The 18,791-nt window shown below is 44.1% G+C and overlaps 1 protein-coding gene across 7 annotated transcripts in view; it reads right to left on the reverse strand.

The window, feature by feature from the left end:
• Positions 1 to 10,170: 10,170 nt before the first annotated feature.
• CCSER2 (coiled-coil serine rich protein 2) overlaps positions 10,171 to 18,791 on the reverse strand; it is a 179,400-nt gene continuing 170,779 nt past the window's right edge. For 6 of the 7 annotated variants that reach the window (XM_043476206.1, XM_043476207.1, XM_043476208.1 and 3 more), the window contains one exon: positions 10,171 to 14,939. In XM_043476206.1, coding sequence (XP_043332141.1) covers positions 14,121 to 14,939 — 819 coding nt within the window. In that variant the 3' untranslated portion in view covers positions 10,171 to 14,120. The remainder of the gene's footprint in view (positions 14,940 to 18,791) is intronic. The other variant, XM_043476209.1, reaches the window with a different exon arrangement.

Below are 18,791 nucleotides of genomic sequence, written 5' to 3' on the forward strand. Positions count from 1 at the left end.
TTCATCTGGACCTGCCAGATCCACCTAAACTGACTGCAGACATTACTCAGGCTGCAACTTAAACCTCCAGGGATAAACCTAAGCCTGGAGCTGAGGAAAAGACCATCCCCAGGCAACCCCTCACAAATGGGCAAGGGATGGGTCCCAGATCTGTTGCTGTTTTAGACCACATGAATTTTAACTGACTGAATGGCTGATGTCCCCTGAAAATTTAATATGTATGTATGTGTGCGTGTGCATGTTTGTGTGCTTAATCATGCCCGACTCTTTTGCGAGCACATGGACTGCAGCCTGAGAGACTCCTCTGTCCACGGAATTTTCCAGGCAAGAAACAGGAGTGGGTTTCCATGCCCTCCTCCAGGGGATCTTCCCAAGCCAGGGAACCAACCCGTGTCTCCTGCATTGGAAGGTGCCTTCTTTACCACTAGCGCCATCTAGGAAGTCTCAAAATTTCATATACTGAATTCCTAACCCCCAATGTGATCGTATTCAGAATAGGGCCTCTGGGAGGTGACTAAGCCGTGCAGGTGGAACTCTTGTGAATGGGATTAATGCCCTTAAAGCAAAGACCCCGGAGAGCTCCCCCACCCCTTCTGCCAAGTGAGGTTATAGTGAGAAGACAGAATTCAAATTAGGAAGTCACAGAACCCGACTACGCTGGCACGTTCATCCCATACTTTCAGCCTCCAAAACCGTGAGAAATCAACTTCCGTTGTTTATATGCCTGTTCTGTTGTAGCAGCCCAAATAGACAAAGACAGTCATCCCCCTCCTCCAAAAAGAGAAACATGACTGAACCGCCCTCAGAGGGAGGAAGGCTGATCATCCTTGGGCTCTTCTATTTCTTCCCCCACGTTTTGCTCACTTTCTCTCTTCTATACCACCCTGTTCTCCCCCAGCCTGTGATGGCCAGGGACTGCGGCCGAGAGGGCACCCGAGGGAGCTCCCTCAGTGCTCAGCCTTCTTGTAACACTGCTACAGTTTCTTGCTCGAGTTCTCTCTGATCTGCTCCCCTCCATGCAGCCCTGTGGGGATGGGAAAAACCTGGACTTGGAGCCAGGCGAGTCTGGGTTTGACCATAACCTGCTCGCCCCGCTTGGCAGGTGACACAGGCAACAACAATCACAGTACTGGCCTCGCTGAGCTGCTGAGAATTGGGTGCATGTGGACGGAGCACCAGGCAGGCATAATTTAATGTTGCTGGTGTCCTGAGTTTGGGTTTGTTATATGAGAGACGATGGCTAGCAGTTTGGGTTTTCACTAATTGAAACGTCAAACAGTGGAGGAGAAGGGCTTTGTTTCGGACCCAGTCCAAAGCCTTGGGGACACCCCTCCAGAATACCTGTGTACCCCTCCTCAGGACCCAGGCAGTGGGAGAGGCCCCATGGTTGGGATGAAGGGACGGCAAAGTGGAGACGGTGGTGGGACCAGTGAAGCGGCGGGCACAGGGCGCCGGACCCTGGTTGGACTCCCTGGACCCCTCAGGTGAGGTGGAGGAGGACAGAAGATGCCCTGAGACCCCAGTGCCCCTCTACCCCAGCTTTCCCCCAACAAAGTCACCCCCAGGGCCTGGAGGGGAAAAAAGAGGGGACAAGCTTTCCCAGCCAAACTACAGCGGCGTCCACCCAAAGTGACTGCATTTAAGTGAAAAGTCACAGATTTACCTCAGGTTGTCAACGCGTGGCTCTCTGATGGAAACCATTGGCTCTGAGCAGGTAGAACTACTTTCTTAAGAAACAACACGACTATTTCCGTACACCCACGTCCAGGACTGTCAAATTCATGACTGCCGCGTGCCGGGAAGGAACTCAAGCGGCAGTCTCGATGGGCGTGCCGGGACGGCACAGAGGGTGGTCTTGGGCCCCGCTGATGGGGCCTGCTGGCAGGGACCCGAATGTCCAGGGCTCCTCCGGCCCCCATGGGCAAGCGCATCGGGGTCAACAGGGGAGAGCTGAACGGTCTGCAGAGGACCCAGAGCCCCAGCGTAACGATAAGTGGGGACCTGCTCATCATTGGAGCGGCCCCATCAGAGACCGGCCGGTGTGCCTGAAGGATCCACCCGAACCAGTGGGACGCGCAAAGGCCTGTGGGAGCGGGGGCGGGGGGTGGGGGGTGGGGGGCGGCCTTTCTGCTCAGAGGAGGGGCTGGGGGGGCCCATGGGGAGATCATGGCCCCACCCACTCCTCCCACCCTCCCAGCCGCCCAGATGCGCCGCCTACCGGGGTGCGGACAGCGTTTAGGACCTCGGGGGCCTGTGGGAGGGAGACCCAGACCCTGTACTTGGCGGGGTCCGGCACAGTATGTTGGCTGTGTTGGCCAATTCGGGGAAACCGCGTTCAGACTGGACGTTGGAGGCGGGCGACACCTAGAGGCCCAGACAGGAATGACACCTGGAAAGCCAGGACTTGACGCCAAGGGCACAAAAGGGAGGGCCCAGCCTCCTTTGTCGGAGAAGGAAATGGCAGCCCACTCCAATATTCTTGCCTGGAGAATCCCAGCGATCGAGGAGCCTGGTGGGCTGCCATCTATGGGGTCGCACAGAGTCGGACACGACTGAAGCGACTTAGCATGCATGCATGCATTGGAGAAGGAAATGGCAACCCACTCCAGAATTCTTGCCTGGAGAATCCCAGCGATCGAGGAGCCTGGTGGGCTGCCGTCTATGGGGTCGCATCGCACAGAGTCGGACATGACTGCAGCGACTTAGCAGCAGCAGTAGCCTCCTTTGTCCTAAGGTGTCAGTCAAGAGCCCAGGGACTCTCCACGTGGCTCCCCACAAAACAAGCCTGGAATACGGAGAGGCAAGCTCTTAGCAGTCATTTGGACTTGAGCTCAAATCTCAGCTCATTGCTTCCAGCCATGTGATGCGGATTAAGTATTATTTCCTCCCTGAGCCTCAATTTCCTCCTCTGTAAAATGGGGATACCATTTTGTAGATATGGTCTCTACCATAGAAGTCGCTCTGTGACAGTCCCTTGCACCCTGTCCTGGCTGGTCATCGTCCGCAGATCTAGATGGCCCAATCGGAGCCCTCCCTTGGGAGTCCCACACTGAGGCTAGGAAGCCACCGTGCCCAAAGGCCAGGGAAAAAGCGTGAAATTGAGCTGAGTGCCTGGCTGCATCTGGTGAATTTCAGGGCCCTAGCAGGAATATAGCATTAATCAGCAGGTCCTCACAGATCATCTATAGGCTACAGAAGGGGGAAGGAGCAGGCAGAGACCCAGGGAGGGTGCCTGGCCCTCCAACAGATGACCAGCCTTCCAGGTTTTCCTGGGACTGAAGGGACCTCTCTCGTGGTGAGACTGTCAGTCCAAGAGCCAGACCGAATCACAAGATGGCCAACCTCTGGGCAGTCAGCACAGAATTGTGCTGAGACATGGGCTCTGGAATATCACCACACAGAGACGGACACTTGTGCCCATGGGGCTGAGGCTTCCACGGGCCAAGCAGATAATGAGCACTGTGCTGGCCAGGAGCCCAGCTTCCAGGGCTGCAGCCTGACCCCTAGCAGGCCCACCCATAGGAGACCTAAGGAGTTCCCGAAGCAGGACCCTGGGGACACGCATGCATTTGGAAGCCTTTTTGCTGCCTCCTCAGCACATTAACTGGCAGAACATCTAATGATTTTAAATAAAACACTTTATGAAGGTCAAATTCAACATTTCTGCCTGCTGCTATCCAAAGGTTTAAATTCCACGTTATCATATATTCAAATGTACTACAACTGTAACTAGTTACTCATCTAGAGGACATTCACCTTTTTGTCGATTTTCTTGTCTCCATGTCCCTGGCCTTGTTTTAACAGGAATTGCTATCCCTGGAGCCTTTGAGAATATGACTGGTCATTTTCCTACAGATGTCAGTGCTGAGGACTCTGGGGGGGCCCTCCATATGTACCCCATCTGCTCCAGGTCTTGTTAGCTTGCTTCTCTAGTCCCTGCAGCTTCAGGTCAGAGGGTGGGGTCACCTGGTTTCCTCAGGGAGCAAGTGAAATGGCATCTTCTCAGGAAGTCCTACCCCAATCAAAAACAAAATTACACACTCACACTGATGTGTGCTTTTTTTTCCTCTAGCACACATCACCATTTAAAGGTCTATTTATCTTCTATTCTCTCTTTCCCACCAGAATGTAGGTAGGGATTTGTGTCTTTTTTTCTCCACACTGGTACATCCCTAACACCTTGAACTGGGGCAGACAGAGGGCAAACACTTTAAAAATATTTGTTGAAAAAAGCACGCCAGACTTTCACAAAAACACAGAAGAATCCCCCAGGAGTTATGAGACGCTTCCCTGGCCCTTCACAATGGGAATTCTGTGCGCTGGGTCAGCCGCCTGTGGGCTCCCTGGGAAAGGCACTTCCTGAACCTTTACTCTGGGCCTGGACCTGCCCCAGATGTCTTACAAGAGACTCATTTCACCCCAGCAGTGTGCTGGAAGACCTAGATGTGTTAGACAAGGATGCTCAGCCCAAATGAGAGGATGTACCAGCTAAGTCGCTTCAGTCATGTCCGACTCTTCACAGACTGGTGCCTGTCACACTTCTCTATGGGATTCTCCAGGGAAGAATGCTGGAGTGGGTTGCGATGCCCTCCTCCAGGGGAATCTTCCTAATCCAGGGATCGAACCTGTGTGTTTTATGTCTCCTGCGTTGGCAGGAGGGTTCTTTACCACTAATGCCATCTGGGAAGCCCTGATAGGAAAACGGAAAAGCTGCCAGGAGAGCACATTGAACCCTCACGTGAGGCTAGGTCCTGGGGCCACGGGATTGCAGTGGTTTAGATCAGCCTCACAGCCCTGTAACCCTCTACAGTTGGGTATAGCTGTGGGCCAGTTCCTTAAACTGACTGTGCTTCCTTTTTCTCATCTGTCCAACCAGGACCATGAGCACCTCTGTCCCCGAGTGGCAATGGGGTTAAGTGAGGTACCGTCTGAGGCATGGAGGGCCCGGCCTGGAGTGAGCGCCAGATGCTGGAACTGCTGCTACACGGGCCCAGCCCCTCTTTCCCAGGTCTCTTTCTGGGCCGGGCTGGTCACCCCAGCCTCTCCTGTCAGAGTCTGGAGGCTGCTTGCCTTTATGACTCAGGACTGGACTGAAGGTCAGGAACCCCTTCTTCAGTGGTCGAGTTTGTGGCCAGCCCATTTCTCTCACAGTGGAGGCTCCCAGCTGGGGGCAAACGCTGCAGCCCCGCGAACTACGGACAGACAGACCCATGCTCAGAGGCGGGAGGAGGAGACAGGCGAGGACCGCAGAGGGAGGGTTCCGGAAGGAGCCCCCAGCCTGCCTGGGCTTCCCAGGCCTCCGCGGCACTGTCTCCGCCTCTGCTACAACCCCCTCACCCCCGCCGCAGGCAGAAGAGACCCGCATCCATCTCCCCTGCACCTGAAAAAGACTAATTGGGCCCTGTTAACGTTTTCCATCTCTCAACAACCCTGCAGGAAAAAAAACTGCTGTTACTGTTCCCAGTCGACAGGCGGGAACCCAGGCTGCACCAGCGGTCCCCGCGGGAGCGTCCTTGGAAACGAAGTCGGAGGACACCTCCAGGCTCAGCGGCGTCGCCTCTTAGAAGCTCAGAGGAAATCCTGCCCTAAGACAGGCGGACGAGGAGGGGGCCCAGGGGGCCCAGGGCTCCTGAGACCCTAAGAAGTAGTCGTCCTCGGCCCCACGCCCGTCTGCCTTTCTCCTTCCCAGACGCAGGAGCTGCTTCGGAACGGGAGCCGCGCGCCCCCGTGTGGCCATTTCTGGGAACGCGTGTACTGGAATCTGGCCACCCCAGGCTCAGAACCGGCAGGGAAAGGCCCCGGGGAGAAAGCACCGCCCCTGGGCAGGAGATGAAAGAGGGGAGGTGCCTGGAGCCCTTCGACAGGCCTTCCTCAAACTGGAAGACACTTGATAGAACCGGACCTCCTATGATAGTCACTCCCCCTGGGGAGCATCCTCTCCCCTTCCTTTTGGGGACTCAGGAAGCAGCTACTGGCCCAGGGGCTTCGGCCTCCCATGAGAGTTTCAGCTGGGCTGGGTGCAGGGCCCCTCCAGGGCTGCCCTGAAGGGTTGGGGCAGCACAAAAGTGGCCCAGAGTAACAGGCAGCAAGACCAGCACAGCTCACGCCAACGTCTCTTGCAGTCATTCAGCGGGGCTGATGGGAGTCCCGCCAAGAGCCAGTCACCTTCCTGGCTTCGATGTGTGTCCTCTACGGATAGCTTTCAGATCTACCCCCCAAAATTCAGACTTACCAAGGAGTAAGCCCCCATAATGAATCCTGTGCACCTCAGCAGGAGGTTTCTCACTGATCCCTCCCCAACTTCGAGGCCCAGGAAAAGGCTTCATGTACCTCTGGCTTCCTTGATATAGAGACTCACACTTGAGGAGTTACAGTGTGGGAGGCACATACACCCATCCAATAACTCAGGTGGGCATTCATCCTACCCAATCCTACCTAAGAGTTGGAGGGTACCCTTAGATGCTTTAGGAGTAGACTGGACAATCTGAAGAAACCCATCCAGCCATCCAGGCCATCACGTTCAGTCCAGGCTGCCCAGGGCACATGAAAGAGCTTGATGCCATCTCTTAGATTTTGCCAAAAATTCCTATTGTCCCCCAACAACTCTCTATAAAGAAATCTGGCTTCATGTATTCATTATGTAGCGCACAGCACACTGGGATCTGTTGACTTTCACCTGATGTGACTGTGAGGGTTCCTTACTGGTATAATTGGCACAGTCAGAGCAAAACAGCTGAAACTTCTGGGAAATTGACTCGATACTGTAACACACCACATTAGGAAGAAATGGAGTCACAGTGATGATGAGCTGTTATCTGATTGGAGACTTGTGGTTCCTGTGAAAATGTGGGCACTTGTTTATTCTTGGGATTTTGATAATGGACAAAAACTTCATGCTGCCTCCAAAGGAAATCTGCAGAGATTGGCCTCTGAAAGCTATAACCAATGCAAAAGCAAATGAGAGTATGCCTTAGTGGGAGGGGTCCAAACCCTGGCCCTAGACCCAGCAGAGGACTGAGAAATATACACCTGGAGACTGCAGGACATTTTACAAAAGAGAGACCTTGTTTAGGTACAGAGGGTTGTTCACTCTGGGCTCCTAAAAAAGACCTGCTTTCTGCTTCCTCCTCTCCCGCTGCTGGCAATACCTGCCTCCCACCCCACCCGACCCCCTACACCCCGTCCTAGAATTGTTTCTAAAGAACAAGATGTCCCAACCAGCAAAGCAAAGTTATTTGGGACTATTGAACATTTTAGTCAAATTCTCCATCACTAACTCAGCTTTGGTATGGTTAGTATTAGGGTTTTGAAAATCCCCTCTGGAGTCAGCCTGTATTTGGAAGACGGGAACAAGGTTTCTCCTCTTGATGGCACAGAAGAGTCTGAAGGGTCCTGGGCATCACAGGGCAACCACAGTGCCAAGTCCACCTGCTCCCTGTTAGGAGCCAAGAAGAGGATGGCAAATGGTCTGGACCGGCTCTAAGAGAAATACAATGTTAGCCTCATATGTTATTTAAAATTTTTTAAAAGACACATTTAAAGATTGTAGAAGAAATAAATGAACTTAATTTTAATGACATGTTTTATTTAACCCAATATGAAATACTTTATTTCAAAAAGTAATGAGGATAATTATTATTAATGAGATTTTACCCTTTTTATATGGAATCGGATTCTATACTTACAGGACATCTCAATTCAGACTGGCCACATTTCAAGTGCTCAGCAGCCACGAGTGGCTCCCAGCTACTTTACTGGACTGTCAGGTCTAGAGTTCATCTCCGTGGGCTCCGACACAACTGAGTATGTCAGGTTCTCATTGCTGCTTTTGAAATCTAACTGGGCCAAAAGTACCATACACGTGGGTACCCGGGCCTGAAAGGTCTAGTGGGTAGTTTGCTGAAGGCTTCACAAGGCAGTCCCATCCCAGGAGAGACTGCCTGGGGAGAGGAGGCGGCTGAGCCAGGCACACCTGTTCTATTGAGACTCTAGGTTGGCCTTTCCAGTAAATGAATGTCCACACGGAGGGCACCTCCATTGTTTTCAGCGCTGTTGTTGAATTACTAATGAAACCCAAGACCGGGAAAACTCTGGTGGTGTATTACTTTTTTCCTCTTTTGGCAGTGAGAAAAATGGACGCTTCTCCGTGGTCTCTCGGGTGGTAAAGAAATCTGCCTGCAATGTGGGAGACCCAGGTTCAATCCCTGGGTCAGGAAGATCCTCTGGAGTAGGAAATGGCAACCCACTCCAGTATCCTTGCCTGGAGAATTACGTGGACAGAGGAACCTAGCGGGCTACAGTCTGTGGGGTTGCAGAGTTGGCCACAAATGAGCAAGTAATGTTTTCACTAAAATTTTCTCTTTGCCTTGGCTACCAGGAAACTCAGAACCATGTCAGTTCTGTTTAAAGATACTGTCTCCTTCATACTTCCATTATTGTCTAGTTGTTGTCCCTTCACTCTTAATTTAATGCTTTAGGGATTTTGCAGGGTTTCTCTCTTCTGAAATGTTACACAACTCTGAAGTCTTTTGGAAACGGGTAAGGTAACATATGTAAAAGGACGTTCTCAAAATTTACCACTAGACGGCAGCATAGCTCAATAAACTATATTAGCTTCAACTTCCCCACCCCCACCAGAACCAATTCTATTTAATAACTGTGACTTGGGCAAGTGACTTTTAACACCCTGAGTCTGTTCTATCATGTGAGAAAGAAACAGGTGAAATATATCTTAGGAAATTATAATGGCCTTGTAATTAACTGCATGGACTCTGAAACAGATGGGTCTGGTTTCAAATTCTGTTGTGCCATTTCAATAGCTGTTGAGATTTTAGGCAGCTTATTTAACTTCTCTGAGCTTTACCTTCCTCTCTGTAAAATGGAGATATTAGTGTTTGCTTCATAGGATTGTTACTAGAATTAAACCGTAGTGTATAAAGTGCTTAGAATGATGACTGGTATTTTAATAACACATACAGCACCCATCAGCATAGCTGGCATGGTAAAGTACTAAGGTTTATACTACCAAGGTTTGTACTACTATGCCTGTGAGTATCTAAGATGTTTGAAATGGGACCTCCATTTGGCCCACAGGCTCTTCTGTGTATGAGGCTGCAGGATTGACTCCTGGCCCTGCTGCTTTAACAGCATACTGTGAATTAAGACTACTAACTCGGTGTCTGTCCCCCTGTAAGCAAGAGATGTTATGGGCTAAGGTCAGAAAAGGAAGGCATCTTAAGACAGCTGAAAAACCTCAATATTAAATCTTGATTAATCACCTATGGAAATGAACGCAGAATATTTAAGACTATCCAAGACTGTTGAAAAAGGAGTTCTTGAATAAAAATCAGATTATAAAAGGCTGGGTTTTCAAAAGGAAATAAAGGACTGTAACCAGGAAGGTAACACAGAAGCAAAGCTAAGGATAGCACAAGGGAATTAAAGCCCAGAATGAAATGAAAGAAACAGGAAAGGGGTTTACTCTTAAGTTCAGAACAAGATGATGAACTAGATGAGATGGTGTTAGAAACCACCCGTGGGTCCTTAAGCTCCAGGAGACAGAGAACATGTGGTCTTCATGTCTGCACACCCAGCAGCCCGCACAGGGATGGCACAAATAACACATGCCACCAAAACTACTTAAACCCAATCAACTTCTTTCTTTGCTTTGGGGGAAGAAAAACATTTTCAGAATGAAAAATGTGGGAAAAAAACAACATAACGGGAAATAAAAATGACTGCACTTGATAAAGATTAAAAGGGAAAATTTTTGAGTTAACCTAACAGAATACTTGCTCACACCACCGAGGGCCTTAAAGCTGATACAGGTGTCTTACCATGTGGTAAATGCCACCGTCCCATTTATTACTAATAAAATTTCATTCACTCCTTTTCTGGCATTTATGTAACCATTTTGGGTTAACAATGTGACATATCACTGCAGCAACTTCTAATATCCTATATATAATGTCTATCACATAAAGCTAAATTGGAAAATAAAATAAATTATTATTTATTTATTTGTTGCTTTTACTCAGTGAGGGCTGGGAGTGTGTGAAATAATACAGTTTGGAAAAAAAAAATCAACCAAACGAACATTTTAGATCTTTGTGGAAAAAAGGTATGAGAAAAAGTACATTGTGGATGTCAATGTTGAGAAAGACAAGAACATTTTTATAATTATGAACTTTATTTACTATGCCAACATTTTCAGGAAAGAGACTTTACATCCAGTTTTTATAATTCATTTTACAAGCAAATTCTAATATACAGTATTTACTCTGAACTGGTTTTTTAAATCAATGGGAAAAACAATAATGCAGATAGTAGAGATTGTGGTGTTCTGTTTTTAGTCAGCAGTGATTAAGAGATTTTAAATTCTTAGGGTCAGTTTTACTTTGTTGTGGTGATGCTCTACCAAGGAGAAAGTGGGTAACTTTCCCCCAATAAGGTTAAAACATACGATGTATCTTTACTTAACAGCATAGTTGTAGATTGGTGCTCACCATCATAATCATTTATCCAAACATACTCTTTCAAATTGCTGCAGCAGAAAAATCGAAGGGAGGTGTGAAAAGAAAGTTTTAAAATATAATTCAGGCATCAGAATTAAGTAAAATAGCAAGGCCATCATCCCCAAGGAAAAACATCAGGTATTTGTATTACAGCTATCATTATTAATGTTCAAATGTATGGATAAGCATGCAAACATAACTACCCCAAATAATTCAAAAACATGAAAACTTAAAATTGAGAGTAAACAGAAGTCTGCTGCAGTCTTATTGCTCCATTGCAAGCGTGTTCGGTGACTCCAAATTACATCCTCAGTGCCCCAGAGACCAGGAATCCATCATGACAACTCCGCTCAGAAAGGAAGAGTGCATCTCTGTGTCTGTTGTACCATCTACGCTACAGGAAGATTTAGAAGTGACAGCTATAGGGGGACTGTGTTCTTGATGCGTCTGAGTAAAATACTTAATGGGACAATGAGACATTCAAAGAACTTAGTGCTTCAATGGAAAAAGTGACATGCTTAGAATACAATTGTGAAAGACTGTGCTTCGAACAGCAACAATTATAGAGAAATTCATTTCAACAAAGAAAGCCACACCCAATAGGAGGCATTTCGATACTTCAGGCACAACTCCAAGCAATTAAGCTCATTTAAAGTGCAAATCTGCTAGTTTCTCTCATATTCAGATTTTTACTTGTTAAAATACTTAGTAAGGTTCTCTAATATCTATATAAATACAATGAACAGTAGTTGTATGCCTGAAAATATTGCACAAATTAAAATGAGACTCCTAAAGAAAAAAGCTAGAGGGTCTCAGTTATTAGAAACATTCTAAATTATATTAACTATATAATTCTTTAGCGCCTTTAAAATCATCTGCAGCTGTACTGATTAACTCCCTGGCCAAGCTGTCTTTAAGGAATTTGATATGCATCCCATTAATAGCCAAATATATAATTCCACATACTCTTATTTTCTCTTTCACAAATGTGAAACTTAACACCCATAAAAACTTCTTCCTCAGGATTATAAATTCATACACTGCAACCTTCTTCACCAAAATCACAAGAACCAAGGAAAAAAGTGATTTGAGTTCCTATGGAGAAGTATTTGGCACAGAGTTGACTTACAGAAGCACTATAGAGAGATCAAGCCAAATCTGAGACAGTGATTTCTGATTATTCAGGTGAGCTACTGCCCCACCTCATTTTTGACTTAACATTTACTAAGGAGCAGACTAGCATAATATTCTTGCAGTTTTTAAAGAAAACTACAGGCAAATACTTTGTTGTTTCGTGCAAGCATCCTAGATTTTTTTCTCTAAAATATAATAGTATGCTTCAAAATTATATTGATGAGCCTTTTGCCAAGATTAAGGCTCAACAAAGGTACACAGAAATTGAACCGATGGATTAATATTTCTGCAATTTCATCAGGAATAAAAAACAGACCAGGAAAAGGATTAGAATAAACATACTGCAGGAGTAAACATTTTAATACACAAAGACATTACCCTCAGACTAGGGGGTTAAAGTAAATATTTTAAAATTTTTTCCCTAAAGATAAAGGTAACATTTCTCAAGAGTTTGGTTCAATTTCCAAATAAACCATAACCTATTAATCAGTATGTTCTACTTTAGGGAAACACCTCATTTGCACTATCTGAGAACAGTATTCTTTCTTCCTCAAAATGAAAGACCACACGTACCACTTACAGCTTCAGCTATGACTGCTTGCTCTATGAAGTAAAAAAAGAGCCTTCCTGATACACCTCATCACTTAGCATAGTAACAATACCTGCATTATGTGAAAACTTTCTTAAACTCTAGTGCTTCTCTGGCAGAAGTGTGTCGGATGAGAGCCTGATTCAAGATTTGGGTTGCTCATCTATTACCAAGAAGGGCTGGTATCTGGTGAAGGTGCAAACCCACTAAAATGGTTCCCTGACAGGGAAGGGATGACTGCGTCAAATGGCAGTAAACACCTCTTTTCAAATTTCCACTAGCGCTCTTGCTGTGTTGTTTCTCTAAAATGGGGGCAATGTACATTTAATAAAGGGATCCCTAGAAATCTGAGTGACTGACTTTTTGGCCATGATCCCTTTTGATAAATTTTCGGTCAGCTGATCACAACAAAAATTGACTTTGTAAATACTGTCTGTCTGAAAGACATTAATCCTAACAAAAGCAGCAGCAGATGAACGGCCTAGAGACACCATGGTTTGGGAGAACAGGAGGGCACATGGACTGAACCACCTGACGAGCGGTCAGCAGCATGATTTAGGTTAATGTGTATGGTCCCTTGGCAGTTCCACAGCTGCCTTCCTAGCACATTAAAATAAATAAGCATTTGCCATTGAAATATCTTTTAATACGTTTTAATAAAACACAATTTCCCCTTTCCAATTTTAGTTTTCTTCCCAAATCTACTTTTCAAGAAACTGTCGTTCAAATACACACCAACATAAAAGGAAAACCTGGAAAACTCAGAAGAACACAACTATTATGAATTCTAGTTTTCTCAAGATAGTCTTACTTAAATTTATAATTATACTCAAAATATTTTAACTCGTTTTGCTATAGAAAATAGTTTTAAATCCCCATGTATGAGACATTTATATCCCATCAAAGTTCTGTGCAAACATTTCAAGTCCATTATTCCAGTCTTCGGATATTAGCAGAAAGTCAATAAATATAAATATTACAATAAAGACTTAATTTAAAATATATACTGTGGAACCTCAAAACAGCTAGCATGGATCCATAAGCCTATAGGATTCAAAATGGAATTACCAGCAAAACTCTAGCACCAACATATGTTACAAATGAATATATCTTTAGGTCAGGTTTCAAGATGTATCTTCACTCAAGCCTTCCAAAATTTATCCAGTAATAAAAACAAATACAAATTATGTGTGAATTTCTGTGTGTGTGTTTTTAACAAGATGTTAAAGCAACATATAATTGGTTTATATATGTAATATGAAGCACTTTAGCCAGGGGAATTTGTCTGGTAAATAAATAAATACTGAGACTCTAACAAGGAAAAATAAAACTTTCATTTACTTTCCATTAAAAGCCTGATCTCCTTTATTCATCACAGACTTTTGCATAGACCTTTAAAATATACAAATCACTGGCCAGACCTCTGCTTACAGACTATCATCTTTCATTATCACCAAATCTTCAGTTAAAATAATAACCATATTCACGGAGGGACAAGTGGAAAAGGGTGAGGCTCTGAGAACCACAATTCATACAGACCTTAAAAGGACTACCTCAGCAAGCACACCTGCTGCCTGCTAAGTAGAATATTATGAATTTTCTGATGTGCAGAGGAATGGGTGACATGATTAGCGCCTTCTGCAGACCTCTGAATGAGTAAGCAAACTTTCGTGTTTACCTGAGACAAATATGCTCAAATGGTATGTACTTCAACCAGGATATAAAACGGAAGAGCCAAACCAGTAGAAGCTTCCATGTTTTAATTTTAAGATTTGCAAGCTTTCAATGGAACCTCCATCATGGTAGCAAACTGCACACATAAAGCTATTACGGAACAGATTGTTTTTTAAAAAAAAACAAATTGGCAGGTGATGGCCATGCACTTAATGTATCTTTGGTTTAGGAAGACGAGAGTATTGATTAGAAGCCAAACAATCCCCAGAATTCAAATTGTCATTAGGATTCTGCATGATTTCTTTTCTTCTTATTAGTGGCCTTGGGATGCTTGTCTTGGCCTGCAAGTTTTGAGGCTCTAGTCGGGGGCTGCTTATGTGTTTTTGTTTGAAAGAGCCAGAGGGGGGGCGGAGCTTAGACGCTTTTGGATTTGGATTACTTGCGAGATTTGTTTGACTAGATGCTGGCTGGAGTTTTGCGGAATTACATTGTGTGATTATTGGTGATTTCTTATAAGTGGGAGTCCTATTTGGAGATGTTTCAGGAACTGGAGGAGATACCAAAGAATTCAAGATGGGTGGCTTAAAAAGCTGTGAGGACTTGGGCTGAGATGTGTAGCCCTCTGGAGAAGACTGATTTCTTCCAACTCTCTTAGCCTGGTCATCTGTACTTGACTGGGGAAGTGTCTGAAGAGAAGTGGGCACAAACTGCATGTCACTGATTTGATTATTTGCCAGATGATAAGGCTCCTGAGCATTCAAGGTCGTGTTCAAGTTTGCTTCAGAAGGCGTACTCTTCACCACATCCTTAGTGAATTCCAGGCTTGAAGAAAAAGGCTGGTCTTCCAGACCATTGCTGCTTTCTTGCTGCGAGCCGTGTGTAAAGCGTTCATCTGGAGGTACAACACCCTGACGTGTGCCCTGGACCGTGCACTCACTGTGGGCCTCGGTATGCTGCGGCTTTGCTAGTTTTCCCTGGGTGTGGTCTGTGGGTCTGGGAAGGCTGCTGGAAGGCTGTAGTACTTGAGGCTATTAAAATTAAAAACAACATTAGCAACAATTCATTTTAGAAACACCACCCAGAATTAATATGTTCCAATTAGGCTGTGCTGGCACTTATTATGTTTTAATATGAGAAGCATGTAGGGTTTTTTTAATTAAAAAATAAGCTGTAATATTCAAGTAATTTATGAGACACATATGAGTGATGATGCAAACAAAAAATGGTATAAGCAGTAAACACTAAACAAGATCCAAAATCAAACAGGATAAAAGAAAAATATTACAGTACTGGTTTATTGAAGAAAAAAGATTCCTATCTTGATTCAATAATTATTTAAAACTTGATATATAAAGAGAGCTTGACAGAATGATTTCTGTATAGTCATTTGGTTTAATCTGTATAAAACATTCAGAGGATAACTAAGAATTTCAGAATATTACCCATTTTAAAGTTTTTTTTTAAAAAGGAAAGCTGTATTCCACTTCAAATCAATCTATTAGAAGAAGTATTCATTTAAAAGTGTCAGGTGCTGTAGCTCTAAACTTTGAGAATTAAAATTACCAGCAGATAAACACAATTTAGAATGAAGATTATATTCTAAGTTGATATGAGATCACTTACACAAAAATAGGTCAATGTCTTAAGCTAATGTTAAGTTACTTTTAACATTCCTACTGAAGTTTCGGAATTTAAGGCTTTCACAGCTCATTTGTTCTGTCTCACTGCCATTTGAGGGATCAACTAAGGCTCTGTTATGGCTGATAAGTGAAAAATGGATTTACCCTCCCCAGGAATAAATGTCCATTAATAAATTTAAAATAGTCAGCTTTTTTGGATGATGTCTGAGAGTAAAACAGATTTCAAGTTGCCTGTAACCTGAACTTAAAGCTCAGAAGCCTACAATAGAAAAGTTCTTGAGGCTGACATGCCTTGCACACACTTCTCTGGAGCCCACTGCGTGATTATATTCTATACAAATCAAGGAAAACATACCATTTCTATTACTTTTGGGCAGTCAGTAAAGAAAATATGACTTTTAAAGTTATCTTTCTATGGCCCAAATAGTTAAAGTATATGGGGCAAAGCCTATTGGTCCTATCATGATACAGGGATGGTTGCTATAGATGTTTTAAATGCACACACATACATACACACTCCCACATATTCTTTTTTTAAAATGTCTGACATGTCACGCACTGTAGTAGGTACAGGAGAATATGAACCTGAACACAATGCTGTTCCTGTGGTTGAGAGGCCTCATGAGAAAGAGTCAGGTAAACAAAAGATGAGACCGTGTCTCAAGCATAACAACATGTAGAAGCAAAACATGCCTGATTAGAGAGGTTACAGAAGGCATCCAAGAAATACCAACATCTGAACTGAGTTTTAAGAAGAGCAGGAGTGTGCCAGTCAGGATAGAGGGCCAGAACACATGAAATACAAAGGCAAAAAAAGAACATGATAGGTTCTAGCAACTTCAAATTGTTAGACTGAATTGGCAAGCACAGTGCTGGTGAGAAGGTGTGGGCAAGGGTCAGCTCATAAAGGAACTCACATCAGGCTGAGTAGTTTTGACTCTGTACAGTAGGTGATTGGAGACATTGAGGAATTTTAAGCAAAGGAATTCTAAGACCCAATGTCATTACAATGTCATTCTGGTGGAATCAATGAGGAAGGTAACAGAAGGGGATGAGATTGTCAAGCAGAATACCCAGACAGTATGCCACTGCTAACACCCAGGTAAATTATTAATACATGGGTTTTAAGTTAGGATACTGGTAAAAAAAAAAAAAAAGGGAAAGGATTGAAAAAGATTTTGAAGGTGAAACAGAGAAGTTTAAGGTGAGTTCCAGGTTTCTGGCTTTGAAGATGAATGACAGGATACTGCCCTGTATCCAGAAACAAAAGACCTCTGGGTAAGCTGCCCACCAGCCCTTTCACTGCATAGCCTCAGCAGCCCACGAGACTAAGAGGGCAGGAGGAATTCCCCCTACTCCTGGGGGATCTCAGGAAACTCCCTGTAGTCACAAATATGTAGAGTTTTAGTACTCCATCCTTATAATTTACAGAAAAGCGGGTTGCTAAAGTTTAAAAATGGAGACCCATTCCTAGACTGAAAGAGCTCAGTGCTTCTCACTGAACTCAGCAACTTCAAATCTTACTTTAGTCGTTGAATACATACACTTCAACGCACTATTCTGAGAATTCTCAAATGCAACGGCTACAGTCGTTAAGGTCCACAGTGCCAGCAATACACACTACCAAGTAATTATGCAAGGGGCTAACAGGCATCTTCAATGATAATCTTAAAAGTCTGTTCTGTGCTGCTTACAAAGATAACCAAAGACTATGAGCTCCTTAAGGCACGTACCACGCATTATTCATAATTTTTTGTTGCTGTAGTTGGCATCCTCAGTATTTCGCACCTGTGCGTGCGCAAGTCGCTTCAGTCACATCCAACTTTTTGTGACTCTATGGAATGCAGCCTGCCAGGCTCCTCTGTCCATGGGATTCTCCAGGCAAGAGTACTGGAGTGGGTTGCCATTTCCTCCTCCAGGGGATCTACCTGACCCAGGGATCGAACCCACGTCTATTGTATCTCCGGCACTGGCAGGCAGTTCTTTACAAGCACCACTTGGGAAGCCCACATAATGGGGATTAAATATATATTTATAGGATAAATGAATAAATAACTATTAATAAGTAATACATTCCAAAATTGCCTCTTTGGTAATAAATTACCATAGGTCAATGATACAGCACTAATTTAAACAAATTTTTTTAAAATCACTGATGGACAAGAAATTTTATAATTTAAAAAATGTGTTCTCTAAGTTTGGGGTCAGCTTAATGATTCAAGTTTAGAAGCACAGCATGAAGGATTCATTACATGTTAATTTGAACACAGCACCTCCCATATGACCTGAACCCACCATAGTGACTTACCAGCTATGCCAGAGGTGCTTTTTAGTTGGCAACTAGACATTTCTGGATGAAATGTGTTAGGGAAACTATCTTAACAAGCATTCAACTATTTTCCATTTCTAATTCTAATAATTAAAATGACTATAACATGTAAAACACAGGATAGAACGTCCCAGAGCACATCAAAATGGCTCAATAAATGTCACTTATGATTGTTAAAAGGTATGAAAATGATTAATTCAAGCTATGACCCTTCAGTAGCTAGGTCTGGAGGGGGGAAAAGCAAATTCTGTAATAGTATTATAATACACTAGTTGATATAGATTACAAGGTTTCTAGAATCCAAATACATATTTCAATAATGTTGGTCATATTTAAATATTTTAAATTCACAGGAGGCATATCTGATACGACACAGATCCTCAAGTGCCCTCCTGGAGATAAACCAAAGCTAGGAAATGCAAGGCAATTTAACATTTAGAGAGAATTTACATGTGGCTATATGAAGGAGCCAGGACAACACAGTACTGAACCACTTAGTTTTTGAAGACAGACTGATTTGGGTTTAAGTTCTGGCTTCTCAATCTATCAATGAGATACTGGGTAAATTATCTTACTCCTCTGAGATGGAATTTCGTAACTTGTAAAATGAGGATAATATCAGTACCTACACCTCAGTGAATTGCTGTTAATCACAATGATAACATGCATACAAAGTACTCAGTATCAATATAAAGACTGACACATTCCAAATACTTGAGAAATATACTTCAGACTGTAAAAGAAGGGTTTCCCTTCTTCCCAGTCCTAGACAGCTAAACTATACATAGCATGCATTATCTGATTATCATAAGACCCTAGGTGGAAGGTATAATCTTTTTGTAAATGAGTAAACTGAGGTTCAATGAAATTAAGTAGTTGTTCAAATTCATACACTTGAGCAAACAGCAAAG

This window comes from Cervus canadensis, chromosome 8, assembly GCF_019320065.1.
Source record: "Cervus canadensis isolate Bull #8, Minnesota chromosome 8, ASM1932006v1, whole genome shotgun sequence".
Classification (NCBI taxonomy): domain Eukaryota; kingdom Metazoa; phylum Chordata; class Mammalia; order Artiodactyla; family Cervidae; genus Cervus; species Cervus canadensis.